The 18,757-nt window shown below is 41.1% G+C and overlaps 1 protein-coding gene across 2 annotated transcripts in view; it reads left to right on the plus strand.

Annotated features, from left to right (window-relative positions):
- TRABD2B (TraB domain containing 2B) overlaps positions 1-18,515 on the plus strand; it is a 286,108-nt gene extending 267,593 nt beyond the window's left edge. The window contains exon 7 of one of the 2 annotated variants that reach the window (XM_080602716.1): positions 13,320-18,515. In XM_080602716.1, the coding sequence (XP_080458842.1) occupies positions 13,320-13,542 (223 nt within the window). In that variant the 3' untranslated portion in view covers positions 13,543-18,515. Of the gene's footprint in view, positions 1-4; positions 7,771-13,319 lie in introns of those variants that run through there. The other variant, XM_080602714.1, reaches the window with a different exon arrangement.
- Positions 18,516-18,757: the final 242 nt, after the last annotated feature.

Genomic DNA, 18,757 nt, shown 5'->3' on the forward strand with positions numbered 1-18,757 from the left:
GCAGGATTTCCGTCTCAGGAAGCTTTCACGATCACAATCCCTATCAGCAACTGCCTTCAGCCTCCAGGGCACGGCATAGAAATACCTACGCATCAGAAAAAACTCGTGGTTTGACAGCTGGGATACGAGACACCTCCATCACGCTGAGTGGTCTCAAAACACCTCCCGGAGGAATTCTCCATCCCAGTTCCTCTGCAGACAGCAGCTTTGTATCTCAAACCAGCCTAAAATCTGCTCCTAGTTTGGCCAGTTTTCAGTGAACTCTGTTGGATATACAGGGGCCAGAAGATGGCATTTTGGCCACTGAAGCGGCATATCCATAGGTCTTTTTCTCTCTCCCCATTGCATTCCGCTCTTGAACTTACCATCATGCTTCTGTGAAAGGCTCCTCAGCTCCTCCTCAGCAGAGAGCAAAGCATGGCCTATATGCTGCATTTTCCCCTCCTTAGTCTCTTTACCGTTTCTATTCAATCCCCTCTAAGATGGGCAGATGGCTTGATGCCTCCTTTACACAAGCGCTGACGTTGGCACCTCTCACCCAGCCCTTCACCCAGCCCGAAGCACTCAAGCCCTCCCGTGGAAGTAAAATAACAGCACAGGATAACTCGGATAGCTTGGTGCAATATAAATAAGAGGCAAATCTCCTGACTGTAACATACGATACAGTGATGACATATCCTTCATCCCTAGATGTTTTCTGTAGAGGCTGCTTGGATTATCAGGTTGGTCAGAGTGCACAGAACGTATTAATTAAAGCTGTGAAACCCGCACTCAGCACAGAATTCTCCTGTGCATCGCAATAACGGATGGGAAATCTTGACATTTGTGTCCAAAACTCTAGCGTCCCCGTGCTAATAGACCCTCCCTGTCAGCAGGCCATGAGTGATAACTTCTTTCCCCTTGTAAAGTCAAGGAATTACTTCGTTATTCTCCAGATGGGGCTGCAAAGATGTGCAGGCACACTTTCACCTGCTAGACCCGCAAAAAAGATCTGCATGTTTTACTTTGTTCTGTTGATTTTACGTAGTTGAATGTTGCTGATGTTTGCGTATTTATTTTCACTATTATTTGTCTCATTGCTGATATAAATTATTAATGTGAAGCAGTACGTGTACCCTATTTTAAAGAAAGCTAAAAATGCATAAAACTAAAATCATTAGATATAAAGAACACTGAAGTCTCTTGGAAATAGATATATGATTGGGATATATATAGATTTCAGTTTTCTTTCATGAAACTAAATTCTTTATTGGTAATGTGTTAGGTATTTTATTTTCATGAAATTTAAATCCATCACAAATATTAAATCCATATTTTTGAAGGCAAGCAAGTAACAAAATTGGAGCACATAAAAGCTAAGATTTTTGAACAGTGAGGTATGCTTCAGCACTGGATATCCAAGAACGCTTTCTGCTCCTTCCTCCTCAATGCTGATTAAGGTTGAAAATACAAGATGTTTTATGGAACCTATTAAGAGATTTCTCTTCTTTCTTGTTTTCTACTTTTTTGGTATATGTTAAATAAAGGTATTCCATATTCCATGTTTATATGTGCCCCATTTTTGTGTACTTCTGACTTGGACGAAACATAGCCCTGCCATAGCACACCCTTTTAAGCCTTTTTAAGCCACTGCATCTGCCTGATGCAGCACAAATAAAATGTTTGCTTAGGATTCAGTTTCAAAAATGAGCAGCTGCTGAGTTACGATAATCTCTTCACTAGCACTTTTCAGTGATGCACATCCCCACTTGTTCCACTGTTTCTCTCAGCCAGCGCGGTCACATTTCCTTACCCACTGCCAGCACTCCTCTTAATCTTGAACAGCCTGTTCACTTTTCAGTTCTGTGATTCTCCATTTTCTGCTTGAATTTTCTTTTTCTCCCATATTTTTTCTACTTGCCCTGTTCAACGGTGGCTATGTGTGGTTGGCATGGGTCCTGGAGGCAGGTACAAAGGGACCCCTCCACCATCGCCATCTATAAATACATTCCCTACATTGCAGTTCTTGATACAAAAAGAGGTTCTCCATCAGCAAGTTTATTTTACCTACAGTTTATTTTGATGTTAATATTAAGCTACCATGATTGAATAGGTTAGGCTCTTCTGAGATTCCCATCCATAACTGCTCCACCATAAATATTAGGTTTCAGGATTGGAGCTATCATACAAAATGTCTCCTGTGCAGAGAATCAAAAAAGCAGTGTGTTTATTCCACTGTAAGAATTAACACTAAATGAGTTTGACTGTCTTCTGTGTTCATGCAAGGCTTTTTCTCCCTCTATTTTTAGTCTGTACCAACAGCATATCCCACTGTGGTCTGGTATGCAAGAGCTTTGCTGTGAGGTTTGCAGACACTTGTATTTTTGTGTTGTGAGAACAGAGCATTTGTGTGTTATTGGAGTATGTGTTCTTCAGCATCTGAAAGGGAGTGCAGGCTGTGCATGTAATCCATGCACGTTTGTTGTTGCCTGTGAATAACCATGTACAGCAAATGGGCTCTGGAAGAAAGCTTGTTCGCAGATGTCGTCATGGCCCTTCCAATTCATAAATATGAGCCTTGACATTTATATTTTCCATATTCAAGGCTTTCACTGGCCAGATGTTCTGAGGATTGTCTCCTTGGAGCTTTTAATTATGGCTCCTCATGGCATATTGTCTATCGCACACACAAAAAAGGAAAACTGTCTTTCTGACTCATATCAAACAGATAAGAATAAATGCTGTGGGTACCCTCAGGTAAATGGAAATCTTCTAAACCTGAAATGCACTTTAACACAGCTCTACAAAGCTGTTCTTATTCACTCAGCTGAAAAATAAGTTGTCGGGTTTAACAGGCAAAGAAAATTCAATACACAGTAGCACTTCTTCCCTGCTGTTTGGGTTGGGTGAAGAGTGTGGTTTGTGTTAAACTTGCAAGGCTGACTGCAGCTGCAGATGCTGTAAGAAATGCTGAATATGCTTATGCCCAGGGTGAGCTGGATTTCTTAAACGCAGGAGTGGGTAGTAAAGCACCTGCGCTCCCTAAATTGCAATACTTGATACAAAAAGAAGTTCTCCGTCAGGAAGTGTTGGTTTTTCCCTATTTCCCATCAGTGAGGAAAGCTAATAGAGTTGCAAAAGCTGGGCGTGGGTTGAAGGTGGGACCTCTGAAAGCACAGTGTTTGCTGTGTTAAATGCTGGCTGCCTCTCCTCTCTGACAATACACAGATATGGCAAAGACATCACTGGCCATCTAAAAGCTAGCACAAACCTTCATCTCAAACACTGCAGCCCTGAGCTGAACTTAGGCATTTGAGTGACCTTCGTATCTAGCAGGTATCTAAATACCGAAGAGTGCAGATGTGCTCTTTCTCAAGGTTAAGCTTCAGGCTTAGCAGAGCTAAATAAAATCCGTAACATAGCAGAAATATCTTTTAGGGAAGGCACTTGGTTACCGTAAAGAAAGAGAAGTCTGTTGTTAAAATTCCGGGGAAATGCACATGCGAAACCATCGATGCTAGACCAGAGGAAAAGGTCAAGGGATACAGGATTTATTTTGGGTTCTGCAATTCCCCTTCTGAGTAGTGAGCTTCGTGCCCTGTGAAACTAAGTGAAGCAAAGTATGACAGAGAGGAAGATGACATTATTGTTGTGGTGGGCAGTTGGCTTATAAGAGGGGCTTAACCACAGTTATACTCTGGTAGTAGGTTTATCTAAGAAGACAGATTCATTGTAGAGTGAAATGGGAGGAAACCTGATTCCCTGCCACTCCCGGCAGTGCTGAAAACCCAGCAGGACCTCAGAGGGCAGCTGTGGTCTACGTCCAGTTACTGGGATGAAGGAGAAGTAGGGTTTATTTAAATTCATATGGTTTTAATGCTATAAAAGCTGGGTTCCTGCAATTATGAAAATGCCAGGCCAAATTCCCATTTCACTCAGATCTCCCCTTTACAATTCGTGAATAACTTAACTGAACAAAGTAAGCATTATACCTGGGGTCTGAGCCCGCCACGCTGGAAAGCAAGGGAGCCAAGCCAATTTCTTGAGAGCTGCTGGATATCAGGGATGCTTCACATAGCGCTACCATGGGGAGGCACGGTGCAGACCGTGCTCACAAAATTCTTTGGCTCCAATCTATGGAGACACTTCAGGGTCCTGGTTATGACACCTGGCAGGGAAAGCTTTTGCGGCCTTTCCAGCCCTTCAGGCCAGCAAGTGGCTTTTCGTGAGTCACCAGTGGCATCTCCAGGCCTTCAGAGGGTTTGGCAGCATTTGTGGAGGAGTTTGTGTTGCATTGGTATCAACGCAGTTGCTTTGCAAGCAGCAGGAAGAATCCCAGCCTTGTGGGCATTGCAGCAACTTAATTTCTTTCACGTTACTGCCTGGTAGATATGCCCTATGAACCTTTTTTTTTTATTTATTTTTTTGAGAGTGAGTCTGCTGGAAAGAAAAAGAAGGCAGTGCTTTTGTTCAGTGGAACAAGCTTGAATTCAATACTGCTCCAAATAACAGGTTCGAAGATCTGACCCAACCTTAATTATTCTTATTAAGAGAGACTCTGGAAAAATACAAGCAGTGAGGAGGAAAGTGAGCCCAGTGAATTAGAGAGAAAAATGTGATACAGACCAAGCAGAGAGAAAAAAAAAATGTTATATGGAGATGGAAAACGAACAGGGAGAAGGAAAAAGAAAATTAAAATCAAATGGAAAAATGCAGTACGTTGGACATCCATTTAAGCCAGTTTATATTTTGGTTGTTCATTCTGTTCCTTAATACATTGCACAGGCATCTTCTTAGCTGAAATAATTGTGTGTCTTAGAGAACAGTCTTGGAGAAAATACTTAATTTGACAGGATGTTTTAGGTATTTCCCCAGTACTGCCTATTCTAAATCATTTTAAAATCTGGAGGGGAAAGTCGATATCTTTTACAGTGTTTAACAAGAAAGTGACAGGGTCAAATATATACATCTCTATGAACGTATGTGTTCCCCAAGCACATCTAAACAGGCATGGTTAATTCTGTGCATCTGCAAAAAATATCTGAGCCATAGGGCCCACACAGTACCAAACAAACACTTGAGTGCACATAGGAGAGGGCAGACCAAGTCACTCTGTTTCTAATTAATTGAAAGGTTGAGCCCAAGAAATAAAATAGGGATTACGACTTTGGCCACCCCAAAAATTGCAAATTGTTTTGTATGTGGGGCTGGTTTAATGTGAGAGACAGACAAAAGAGAGATATTCTGCTCATGCTTGGGGTTTTGTTCAAAACCACCTGATTGCAGTACCACCAAATGAACCCTTTGCATGTTGTATATCAGCAGATTGCCCCAGAAACATCACAGATTGCATCACTGGCAAGATTTTTACCATTCTAAGCTCATCTGTATATTCAAACCTTGATGTTCTTGCTTACTTTGGCTGTAAATACTGCAATCATTATCTGTCCAATGACCAGTGGAAGAAATATTTGGTTATTTGAGCCATGATGATGAGTGCCTTAATTGCACATACAAATCAGGTACACAACCAGATGTGTACAGAGGGCGGGGGGGAGTTTGTGGATGTTTTTGAGGCCACATCACTATTCAGGCTCTGGCGAACACATCCTGGCTCAGACGTCTGCGCAGAGCCTGTGAAACAAAGGGCTCCGAGCTATCCCCTGTAAGCAGGGGCCAGGCCCTGGGTAAAACTGGGATGCATTATCCCGGCTCTGTGATTGCCTCGTCCCAGTGCAGAATCACAGGGGGATATTCTTAGGGTATTAGAGAATCATCAAAGCATTTCTTAGAAGGGCAAAGGAAAGAGCTAATGTTGTCATCTCCTGCCTCAGGACCACCCAGACACTCTGCAACAAATCATGGGTCTTCAGCTACAGTATCTTGAATTATTGTTCACAGGGATTTTAAAGAATTTAATTTCTTTTTTCTCCTTTTTTTCTTTCTTTTTTTCTTTCTTTCTTTCTTTCTTTTTTTTTTTTTTAAGGATGACATGTAGTTTCCTGACGGGCTGGTTTTAATAAGGTCAAAATCTTTGTTGTTGCCAAATCAGAGAGGAATATAACATCTTTAAGTCATTAGATGGGAATGGGGTAATTACTCAGAGGGTGTGCTTCAAAGGTTATTGGTTTTTACAGCATTTTGTGTATTTACACCACTCTGCAGTTGTCTGAAAAGGAGCTGCGGGCCTGATTCTGCTGCTGCCACGTGTGGGTGCAGGATTTGTGGGTGAGATATTTGCAAGGTTTTCTTGCAGCATTTCAGGGCAGGAGGTTGAATAGGGCCATATGCAGTGTCCTGTAGGGATGGGGGAAACCTAAGCCTGACCACAAGGTACAAAAAAACTTCCCCACCTGCCGAAAGTTCAGTTCAGAAAAGTGCCTTTGGAGTGCCCCATGCTGGAGATGCTTCTCACCTGCTCTTTCCCTACCTGCTGATCACATGCACGTCTCTCTCTGCACCGCTCTGTCCTCATGCCCAGGGGACCCACAGGCCGTGGCACTGTGACAGCAAAGTCCCCTCCTCACCTTTCCCCATCTCAGATGCAGAGTTCCCCACGGCCTCCATCCCTTCCCGTCCATCCCTCTCCCCTCCTCTGGCCCCACAGCAGATGAGGCGCTTTGCCCTAGCAGCATGTCCCACCCATGCCTGGAAGGACGCTCTGCCTTTTAGGATGTCTCTGTAGCATTCTGCCTCGATGCGGGTGGATGTCACAACAGGGCTGAATTTGTCATCGCAAAGGTGTTCTGCAGGTGGCCTGGGCCACCCAGACCTGTAAATTGCAGCAAGAGCCTGCAAAACGCTCCACGATCGGTCCGTGCCGGCGGTGTCACGCTGACACCTCAAGGCCTCGTCTCAGATCAGAGTCAGGGGAGGAATAGAAGTGAAGTGCTTTAACGAGGTCTTGACAGTTCATTGATGGGTGATGTGGGGATAAAAACAAAATCTCCCATCTTCCAGCCCCTGGCCCATCCACAGAGGGGGCCAAAACTGGACCAGAGACATCAGAGACATCTTCTTTCTCAGAGAGATATGCCGTGGTCCTAACGAAGAGTGGGGCTATCAGAAGATGCACTGCCCTTTGCCTCTTCACGGGGGTTGGAGGCTCCCAAGCACCCACTTTAAACAGGGGAAGAGCTGTCTGTCCATCTCCATCAGAGCCAGGGCCTTGAAATAAAGCTGGATCTGAGCTCCAAGTTGCTCTCAGGTGGGGATATGGTTCCCATTTGCATCTCATCGGAAGGGAGGCTCAGATGGAGAGCGGCAGGTTGTTGAAATGCCCCTGATGTTGTTGCTTGACCCCTTTATCGACAGCGTGGCTGCAGCTGCCTCTCGGTGACTCTCCGGCTGTGCTGCTCACAGGGAGGGTGGATTCTTGCTCTGTGGAAAACAACCAAAGAACTGGGCTCCCAATAACCCCAGGGTAAAGAGAAAATAATAAAGATAAGGCTCTTCCTTGGCTCATCCCGCGTTCTCTGTTGGCCACAAAGCAGTGTGTGAGATTGCTCGCTCATTGAGACATGCAAAGGCAGTTTACTACACTGCTGCGAACGAGTAGTGGCCTCCCCTGGACCAAAATCCAATTTAATCTGATCCAGGTTGGATTTTTCTCTTTTTTTTTTTGGATGAACTGAACCTTGCCAAAGCATGAGCCTTTTGGCCTTGATCCCATAATGGGCTTTAGGACGTGCTGAGTTGTAGGTATGTGAAAACTAACCTTGCTGGGAGCACTCGTGCTTGCAGTGCTTAGCGTCCTGCTAGTCTGGGACCAGGAGACTCAGCATCTTGCAGGATTTATCCCTCAGGCTGCAAGAACAGCGTCCATGAGAAAGGCAGCGATTAAGAGAGATATGAAGGTTGGGAAACTGTAGCTTATGCTGATCTAAAGAGTCCCTTCCAGAAACACATTAAATCTTAATCTAAAAATATCAGGAGATGGAGACTTCGCATTCCCTTTGAGAGGTTACAGTAATGGTCTTCACATTTAAAACCTTGTAACATTTCTAGTGTGATATTTTCCCCCCAGCTTACTCTTTTTTCCTTTTGGTTAAACACCTATGTTTTTGTTTTGTTTTGTTTTTCTTTTTTTGTTTTGTTCTGTTTTTTAGAACGGTGGTCAGACTTTTTTCCAGGCAGCTTGTTTACATGCCACAACAGGTTGGTCACAATGCTTTAAGCAGATAGATTTTTCAAATCTTGATTAGTAAGTTTTGGTGACATAAATTTCTGATCAGCAGAAAAATTATGTGATCAACTCCTTTCACATCTGTTCATTAAATGAAAAGGAAAAAAATAGGGCAAAATTTGTTTGAAAAGAAACAGGAAGCATATGCTTAATATCACTTAAAAAAATCAGAAGGTTAACATCAAATCACAAATGCAAAACAGCCATTATTGTATTTACTCAAAAAATTTTCCTTCAGTTTACTAGCTCATTAGGTTTTCAGTTGAAAAATGCATGTTTTCAGGGTTCAATCTGTGATGGCACATCATCTTGATAAGCTTCTTTCATCAGATGTTGTATTGTAAGAAAGGCTGTCTGAGTCCACATTTGTTTACATTTATTAAAAATACTTGTCATGTGTTTATATAGCTCCTTTGATCCAGAAAAATCCCCAAATACTTTATAAGTTATGCTTAAAAAGGCCACTTCCTCCGCCCTGAACAGAAACCATGTTGGGGCAGAAGGATGGCAGCAGATTAATTGTGCATAGAAATATCACTGTAATTGAGCCAGTGCTCGCTCCTTCAGTGCACCACCAGTTTTCCATCATCTTGAGAACAGTTACTGGGAGTATAAGAGTGGTTTGGGGGCAAAAAGCAGTCAAAAAAACATCTTCCTGGAGATTGCAGAGGGGCAGCATGTGAAATAAGTGGCTCCTAACTGGGAGCCAGAGCTTCTCATGCACTTTCTTTTACTTTGCCAATAGAGAAGCAGCGGTGCCTACTGCACAAAGCACGGGGCTGGTAATACCTCAGAGAGACCTACAGATCCCAGTTTGGGGCAGCTCACTTCAGAGAAGATGCAGATCAACCAGGCAGAGTCAGGGGAGAAGAGAAGAAAAGATGGAGGGAGAGCACGTGAGGACTTGCAGAAAAAGGCAGAGGGAATTTTTTGTTTGAATGAGAGAAGGCTGAGGTGAAACGTGGTTAAGTCTTCAAGATACGTGAAAGGCTGACGAGAATAGGAAAGGAATAAAGCTGCCTGTGGGGACAAGAGGAGTCACGAACTTGTGCTGTAGCATGGGATATTTGGTGAAACATTAGGCAGTAATTCTGCATGTCAAGTCTCTCTGCAGAGACTCTTGAATTGCAATCACTGTAGGTTTTTTTTGAGACTGGATTAGACATACACGTCAGGAGGGGCTTAGATCCTGTTCCTGTCTTTGGGACAGATGTGCCAGAAAGTCCCTCTTGGCCCCATCTTCTGTGACCCTGATGCAGCGTCACTTGTGGTCAAATGGGCCCTGCTAATGTGAATAAACCAAGTCACACTAAAACTTTATTTGTGAGTTCCTTGCGAAGTCCTTGCAAACTAAACCAGAGCAGAAATTCCCACAAAGGGCTGTGTGTGTGTTTGTTTTATTTTTCAATTTTAAAATGCTCCCACATCATCAAGGTGCTTCAACATGCCCCCAGCGTAAAGGACTTGACTCGTTTAATTGGATTCAGTAGGGTCTGTTCACAAAGCATGTGCCTGGGGCCCCATTTTTTGGGAAAGTTTTACACGTTCTAATGGTGGTAAGACAATGTATGACTAATGCACTGATTTGAAAAACTGCCCTATTATCTGATCAAAAGTACAAGCTCATGAATATGATACCCCAGGTCATTTGGCTAAACGGTACCTGGAGTCTTCCAAATTTTTAAAACAATCCCATACACAGAAGCAAAAAATAGGCATACGAACAGTGGAGCCAGTGGTTGCCTGTTCATCATAGCTCATGAGGAATGTTTTATTAAAGATGTTTTCATCAGACACAAAAACCTCAAACATGGAATATCCTGGGCTGGCAAGAGAAGGTGTGATAATAATTTAGATTATTATCCTCCAGATCCGTGATTCATTTATATTATTCTCTGAGTACATTTCAGGAATGATCAAAACCTCCCTGAGGACAGTGGAAAGTGTCCAGTTGAGTTCAGGGGACTCTGTTTTTGCTTTCATCCGAGGGTCAGTGAGATCCTACGTACAGAGGCAAACGGGCTCAGAGGGAGTTTGGAGACGCCATCTCCTGTCACCCGAGCCACCACTAGGATTAGTTTGTAATCTCACATGGCTCTCTAGACCTCCTCCATAGCCTGCAGGAAGAGAGAGACCCCCAGCCACACTACATACCCTTAGGGACCTACACTGGAATGAGGCAGACCACCTTCTGGAGAGGCTTCTCTCCACGTTTGCTATAGAAACAGCTGAGTTACAAGCTTGAACCAGAGGTTTTATGAGGAGTTTTGTAGCATTTGTTAAAAGGGTCATTCTCTCTAATTATCTCTAAACTACCGTGGTGGTAGGCTAGCGTGCTAAAAGTAGAGCTGCATTTAAGGAAATATATTATATGGCTAAACCAGGATTCCTTTGCTATTAGTATGCCTTGTACACAGGCATGGAAACTCACTGTTATTCCCTCTTAAATCACTTAAGGATTTTTTAGTAACAAATAACTCCACCTAACAATATTTGTCCTAACAAAGAAGCGTTTATAGAAATTTAATGTCTTGAAACCAATAAATGACCTCACTGACTGAGAAGAGGGGTCAAAAACTTCTCAGGTCTTTTGACAGGAAACCCTGGATTTTAAGTAAATTGTTTTCTTTTTCTCAAAAATACCTTCTTTTTTTTTTCAAGGGAGGAAAGAAAAAACAAAAACAACAAAAAATTTGACAAAATACTTCTGGCAGTTGACTAGAAGATGGAAGCACATCATACAGAAATGCAAACTGTTGATTTAAGGTTTCTTTAGGAATTCCTTAGAGGTAGCTGGCTGATGAATGGGCTCAGTTCCCTGGCCAGCCTGATCTCCTTCCCCAGACATCTCATACAGTACGTCCCCAAGATGCAGAAAGGCAGCTTGTGCAAGGGACATTTTAGTCTCACTGGCGGATGAAGCCATAGAATGAGTCAGGAGTAGGATATACCCAAAGTGTATGCAAGTCCCGTATGGCACTGTGGCAATAATTTTTAAATTGAAGTTGAAAACCAGACCCTTCTTGCAGTCTGAAATTTAATTTAGGGCTAAATTGCTTATTTCTGTAAGTGACAACCTAAAGAAGATTACAAGCACCTTACCCATACATACTAGGGAAAAGTGGTGCAGGGTAAAAACCCCAAAGCTGTGTACCCGCTATCATCGTTGCTAGATCTGTGCACCACAGTATCACGCAAAAGGATAAATGAGATCCGGATCAAAGGTTGGAGCATGACTGCATTTCTGTTGAAGTGCTCAACATGTGTAGTTTTGTCAGAAGTATGCTTTAATGATGCTTTATATTCGCAGTGGGTATGCCATTCATACTTGATGTTACATACGTTACAGGAGCTTGAATAGACAGTACCTAATCTGGCATCATTCTTGCCAGCACTAAATTAACTGCTCAAAAACACCAGACAAATCTGAAACAGCAGCATTAACTTATCCCAGATCTATTCTTTTTATTAAGTGGCTGCAGCAGTTTTGATGCAATAGCACAAGTTCTGAAGCTGTATGCCCTGTATCATCCATTAAAGATATAAACCAACCACTTGTTATGGGAATTTAGTTAAGAGCTTTCTCCAGCATGCCTTGATTTCAAATTCTTTATTTACAGCAGTTTGTACCTCTGGAACAAGTACCACTTCTCACTGTCAAGAAATAATGTTGTTTGGATGTATTATCTGCTCTCATTAAGCAATTCCCATGTCTTTAATTATAGACTGCCTTTTCTTTTTGCTCTAATTCATTACACATTAGTTAAGATCACTTCTAGCAACATAACAACTGTCCCACCCAGAAGATGTGGTGACAGTGTAAAGAATGAGGGAAGAACTGAAATGAATTATTCCAAAATCTGGGGTGAAGTGTGACACCCAGCGATTGTCTGTTGCGTTTGATGTTGACCTGCCTGTGCGTTTACCAGTGCCCTCTTCTGGGTGGACTCTGATCTTCTCACGGTTTATGATTGCCTCCATGCTTCTGAGGCGTCCAAGCTAAAAGCTATGACTGATGGTGATGGCGATACGCCATCTTATTATTGCTCAGACAGAAAAAGACAAAAGCATTCACTGCTACTAAATTCTCTTTCTGCACATGAATCCGGAGCAAGGTATTGTTCCTTTTGTCTGATGTTAGGCAATACGCAGCCGTTTTTCCTCCAAGGTCAGGATCTCAGATACAGTAGCTAAATAGTTATAGGACTGCATAGCTTCTTACCCCATAACAAATTATGTGAGGGCCGTTTTAGTAACCCTAAATCCCCTCTATGGAAGATTTAAGAAGTAACGCAGAGAATCTGCAAGTATTAGTGTCACATCTTGTTTTCAGAGGAACTTGTCTTTTTTCTTCTTGCTCCACAGAGGTGCCTTAACTCCAAAATCCACTTTGCACAGTCTGCATGCAGTTATGCTGCTCCATGACAGCTGGTGGATTACGGATCATCTAATACTGGGTGCAAAGGAAGGATTTTATGAAATGGAGATTACAATTTAAAACTTCCTAATCAATTGCAAATGCATCTTTTTGACCTTCATTGTCATGGGAATTGTGATGAATTCCAACGTGCACATTCAAAGCAAAGTACTGACTCAAGCTACAATCAATAAGCAGTCGCACCGCTACTGAGGCAAAGCCACAGCCAGAAACTTCACGTTGAGTCTGGTTTTGGCATTATGATAGGATCCAAAATGTCTTAAAGCCAGGAAAAGAAAAGAAGCTGCTTGGTCTCCTGTGCTCAAGATTATCTGTTTTGTAAGGGGATCCCGGGAAATTCTTTATGGTTTTGAGACGGGAAGGAAATGTTTTCTGATCCTCCTGGACTTAGTATCCACTCCATGGTGGGTAAGGCATGGCTGTGACACATGCCAAATTTTGAGACCTTTGGTGGCAAGGAATATCTAAGAACATAAGAACTGGGTCATCCTGGTGGTTTCTACCAGCAGCCAGAAGCTGAGGGACATCCTGAATCAGATCTGTTTCCAGACCATCACAGTTAGTGTCCCCTGGGGATCTCCCTCCATGTCTAATACATGCAAATAATAATAATAATTGTGATTGTCATGGTTGTTGTTACTACATATAGAATGACAGATCACAGAGCAGAAATAAGGGCTCTCCTGTTTAATTTCCTTCTCTTTTGTTTTCTCGTAGCACCACCACGTTGCCTTCCTATATCAGGATAACCAACGGCTACATCACAGTCAAACCTCCCATTTGGATTTCGAACCGGCTGGATCAGAGACCACACTCAGACCGCCCATCCCAGCCTCAGCCAACAAGCTCAGCTTCAGCCACCATTTTATGGCCATCAATAACTTCTCCTCTCTACGTGGCCATAGCTTCATTTCTTCTGAATCTACTGCAGCCTTCCTGACCACATTAGTATTACGTGCAATCCCTTGGAATAGAGAAGAGAGATAATTTATGAATGAATTGGAGGTTATGACAACATTTGCAGACTGGACCTTCTCAGTGAATCAGTAGTGCCTTCTAGCTGATTTTGTCTCTTTGCCCAGATACGTTTTGAAACTCTAAAGCTTTATTGTAACACTGACTTACATCTTCTTTTTGTAGAAGGATCTTTATTTCCCATAGTGCTATGGGGTTTTGTAAAATATTCATGTTCATATAAAGAAAAAAAAAAAGAAAAAGAAAAAATGTATTTATTCGACTGGTAAACTTATTTTTTCTTGTTGTATATGTTAATAACATCCCTAGTAATCAGTAGTGATGGTGAAACAGATAAATTAATATTGCCTATATTTGTTTTCTAACTGACAATTCTGCAAATGCCTGAACTGACACCAGATGAATGGCTTGTTTCTTTAACCATTACTTTCTACAGCAACTATCCAATAAGTACATTTTGCTGCATTTCTGTATTTTGCTTTTTAAAAAAATTCTCATTAACATAACTTAAACCGAATAAAGCAGATCCTGCTCTCTGTGGCCTATGCCCATTAGAAAAATAGGTGTGCATTCTTAGCTCAAGTCAGCTGCTACAACCTAAAATTTCAGATATTTTTTATATGATTTAGTAAGTCATTAGTCAAAATAACCCTCTAAGATCCCCTGTTGTCTTTAACTCAACTATTTAACTTATGTGGAAATTATCAATTTCCGTCTTTGCCCTGGGCTTAATTCATTATCTAACTCAAGACATCTTTTTCTTAATAAAAGATTTCATTTTAAATCTGGAATTTTCCCACTGGAATTATTTTCTTCTCTCCCTCATCTTAAATAAATACAAGCCCACAACCTTTCCCAGCATAAATGAGACCAGAACTTGGTCTGTTTATAGAGTATAAAGATGCAGTTTCCTGCTAATCTATAGAACTGCTTTGCACCAGTTATTAATGCAAGTAAGCAACCTGCAGGTGGGGAAAAAATGTATAGAAATTCATCATCATCCTGCTAATGTGCTTAGAGATGGTATCTCCATGCTGAATTATGATTTGTCCAAAATTATTTCAAGGCCACAGGAACCAAGCCCCTGTGTCATGGAGATGTGCAAGAACTTTCCTGTTTGTAGACTATGGTGCTTCTGTTGACTATGATGGAAAAGTTAAGACAATTTGAATGTAGTGAAAAATTTGCTCACTTTCCAAGCAGCTACTTTTCATTAATCAGATGAACAACATCTGTGGAAAAAAAACAAGTCCATCTTTAAAACTACCATGCTTAATAAGGCATGCTGATTTTTTCCCCAACAAAACAAGATGAAAAATCACTTTTGATACAGAAGTTTCAAACAGAAAATTAATTTTGCTTGAAATAGTCTTTTTTTTTCTTGAAGTCATCTACAAAACAAAAATATGAAATCTGTGATGAAATTATCTTAGTTAAAAAGAAAATTTAAAATTTAATTTTTTTTAACTGTGATGCAAACCTTTTTTTTAATGAAAAAGTAGTGCTTTTTCACCTTGAAAAAATAGCAGATAATGATGGCAATAACAATAATACTGGTAAAAATCCGACTGAAAACAGTCATGTCACTTTCCCAGCGGCCTTGCAGCGTGGTGTTCAGGACTGGAGACAATTCTATGTACTCTTCAAGTCTCCTCAGTGAGAGATGGTTTAGGATTCACGGTTGGTTTGTCATCATACCAGTTAATTCAAGAAAGGAGTTTAGGAAATTGTCAGACTGTAATATGCATATGGTTTTATTTGAAACCATGATAAATATTGAGCTTTTTCACCGTGCATCCCAACCCACTGCTTTGCAAAGGCAAGGGAGAACACAGATGGCTTTTTTGACCTACTGCACACCATGACCTCCAGCTTTTTTTCTACTTTTGTCAGAAGGATGTGTAGATTTGTGGTCAATTTAAGTGGGTGCAGCAGCCAGTGCTGTAAGCTACCCCTATATTTTAAAGTACAGCGGTTGATAAGGCTGAATGGAAAACTTCGAGCTTTGCCACAAATGTGAGCTTCAAGCACACCCTGTGCATATTTTTATATTGTGTATTTTGGCTAGCAGAAGATTAGAGATGTTAGTTTTGGAGAGAAGCCATTCACCTTGCATAATATTTATTGCACTGGGCTGGATATTGGAAACATATTTTGAGAACTTTCATTTCAGTTTTATTTGCGCTATTACTCTAGAAATGCCTTCATTTGAATATAATAGCTTAACAGACCTTCAAATTCAACCTTAATGCGCTTAAAAAGATTGGTTCTCCTGCTGTATTCAAGACAGAGCTCAGACCTGAATAGTAATGTATTATTCATAAAAAGGGAGCTGAAAATAACATAGGCAAATCTTAAGGGTGATGATAAGTTACATAGTAAAAGCAAATAGCCAATGAACCAAAACCCATTGAATTTTATTTGTTATAATCTGATCAAATCCAGAAATGATTCTATGGTACCATCCCAGAAATAATTCCAGGTGTTGGAAAACTTACAGAATAAATAGGCTAGACCATATAAAGATAAGAGAGACAGAAAAGAGCAAAAACAGAAACAGCTTGTCCAGGACCATAAGGAAAACCACCAACAGGACCAAGACTGGGACTTACAGTTTTGTTCCTAACCTGTGGCTTTCTCCAGAGGCCTGTGAGGCTTTTAGGAATATAATGAGCACAGATGTCACCGCACTCACAGCTGTCACCATACCACACAGAACAGTCACTCGGTTTGTCACTAATGAGTTTTTTGTGAATCACTTCTCCATTGGACAGTAATGCTAAATACTTACTAGCTCAGATATCACGCTATGTTTGGATATCACAGTATGTAAATAGCTTGGATATCAACGTATGTTCTGACATATTTGCATTTCTTGGCATTTTGTCTGTAATTCCTGTGAAATGAATGAAGGTTGCTGGAGGTCACCGAATTTCAATTGTGCTCCTGCCCAGTGTTTGTCATTCTGCAGTGCAGGTTTCAAAGCAAGGTGCCTTCTGGGTTTGGAGTCAACACATTTGATTTCTGCCAGCTAAAAGTGTCTAGCGCACCCAGTCCTCTGAGCTTCCTCTGATTAGGGGAGAAGAAACCACTCGTGATAAATTTAAGATTAAATAGCTTCCCGTAGATCCTAGCTCAGGAACCCCATGTGAACAGCTATAGCGCAGTTCACTGACCAAGCATTTCTTTTATTGTTGTCTTTCCTAAGGTGTGACTTAGGGTAACTTTTTTTAATCCTTGGCATGTAAGCATAGCAATAGTAGAAAATGAGACCCTCACTGTGATTGATAGATTATTTATTCATCAGCAATAGCAGCTCAGTATTAATTAATATACACCAGTACTGGTGTGTTTAGCACAGATCTATGCACATCCATTGCAACGGATCATGACTATATTCCATGTGAGCTTAGAGTGTGTATCAGATTTGATGCAAGCTCTTGAAGTAACACTGACTACCGGCTTCATGGGACTTCAGTTTTATTCTGTGGGTTTCTCAGAAAATGGGGAGCCAACTGTTTTGTCTTTCCTAAGGGAAGCTCAGATTCCCATGAAATTGATTCCAGGAGCAGGGGATTTAAAAATAAATGAATAAATTCATGCCCACTATGTAAAATAGCAAACTTGGATGGTACTATTTACCCGTGAGAAACACAATCAAGAGAGTCATGCAATGTGTAGCAATCAAGGACATTTTGTTGTGGTTGAGTCCAAAGCTGAATGAATGCATGATTCATCCTTTCAACTCAGCTACAGTTGACACTGCTGCAGCTCACAGTACCTGTAATGGTAACATTATAAAGGAATGCTAATTATCTGTCAAGCTATTGCCCCAGTAGAATAAAACACCCCATACCACCAGCAATAGAACTAACTTCTGCTGTTTCATTGTTTTAATGCTTTTCTTGCCAGTGTTTAAGTATAGATGCTGTATTAACATGCATTGCCACTTGCAGAACCAGCTAGTAAGTTGGGACAGAAGGTATATTATATTTTATGACTGATGTAGTTCTCTGCAATCCCTCGGGCTATTGAATAATGCAATACCTCTTCTGGAAATAAATGATGAGTGTGATTTATAAATATGCTTTATACAGGTGTCAAAAATCTGCTTTGTTGAACTTCCCTTCCCATTCCTCCAAGCTCCGCTGTGATTTAGGAACACCCAAGGTACAGAGCTGTGTATTTATCTAAGTTCTTCAGTATACAATTGTGGAGAGAGACGGAGGGGCAGGCGGCGGGGAAACGAGAATTTAACCTATGTTTAGTGCATTGATTAGTCAAATGATATGTCCCAATCAGTCATTACCATGTACCACTGTTAGGGAGGAATTTCCTATCATATATTTACATTAGAGAAACCAAAGTGCCAAAGTCATTATCTCAGCATAAATGTTATCATTCCTAACTTTGCTTAGTACCATATTTCTATATTGTATCCAAAAAGCATATGAGCTTGTCATATCTCTGAAGTGATCAATGTTCCATGGAGTGTGTTAGATTTCAGCTTCAATTTAGGCTTTTTTCAGCTTAACTGGAGCAGAAAGCCAATTTCCTAATTTTGAGCGTATGGGTATGTGGGTATGTATGTGTGAGCGTGTTTTGTCCCAACCCAAATGCAAATTTTCCTGTGACTAACTTTTCAGGAGGTACCTTAATTTAACTAAAACCAGTGAGATCTTTCCAATTAGCAGTCGATACTTTTCTGCCACAGGAATGATCAGCCGCCCTGCAGGCCCATGCTCTCACTGAATTTTAAATTGCATGTTTGTCAGTTTTCAATTCAAATGTATTTCAAATATTTTTTCCTGTTCCGCCTCCTGCTTTTGTGAACTGTTTTGAAGAGTGTAATAAAAAGATGCTTTCTAATATTATTTTGTCAAAATATTTTTGTAGCATAATATATTAATAAAATGTTATTATAAATCCATAGCACAAGAATCTTGTATGTCTGAGTTCTTTCTTTTGCACCACAATCTAGGGAATCTCTGAAAAGGGGAATATTCAGTTTGCAGCATTTCCTTTTCCTCAAGACCAACATCTGATGAGGAATTAGTTCTCTGGGAAAGGTTTCTTGTAAAATAATTCAAATAAAAAATAAAATAAAAATTAAAATGGAGCAGTGTCTCCCTTGGGGATGGACCAGAAGCTACCTCTCCACACCAAAGTGCAGAGACACA

Source organism: Anser brachyrhynchus, assembly GCF_964034855.1.
Source record: "Anser brachyrhynchus genome assembly, chromosome: 8".
NCBI classification, from domain to species: Eukaryota; Metazoa; Chordata; class Aves; order Anseriformes; family Anatidae; genus Anser; species Anser brachyrhynchus.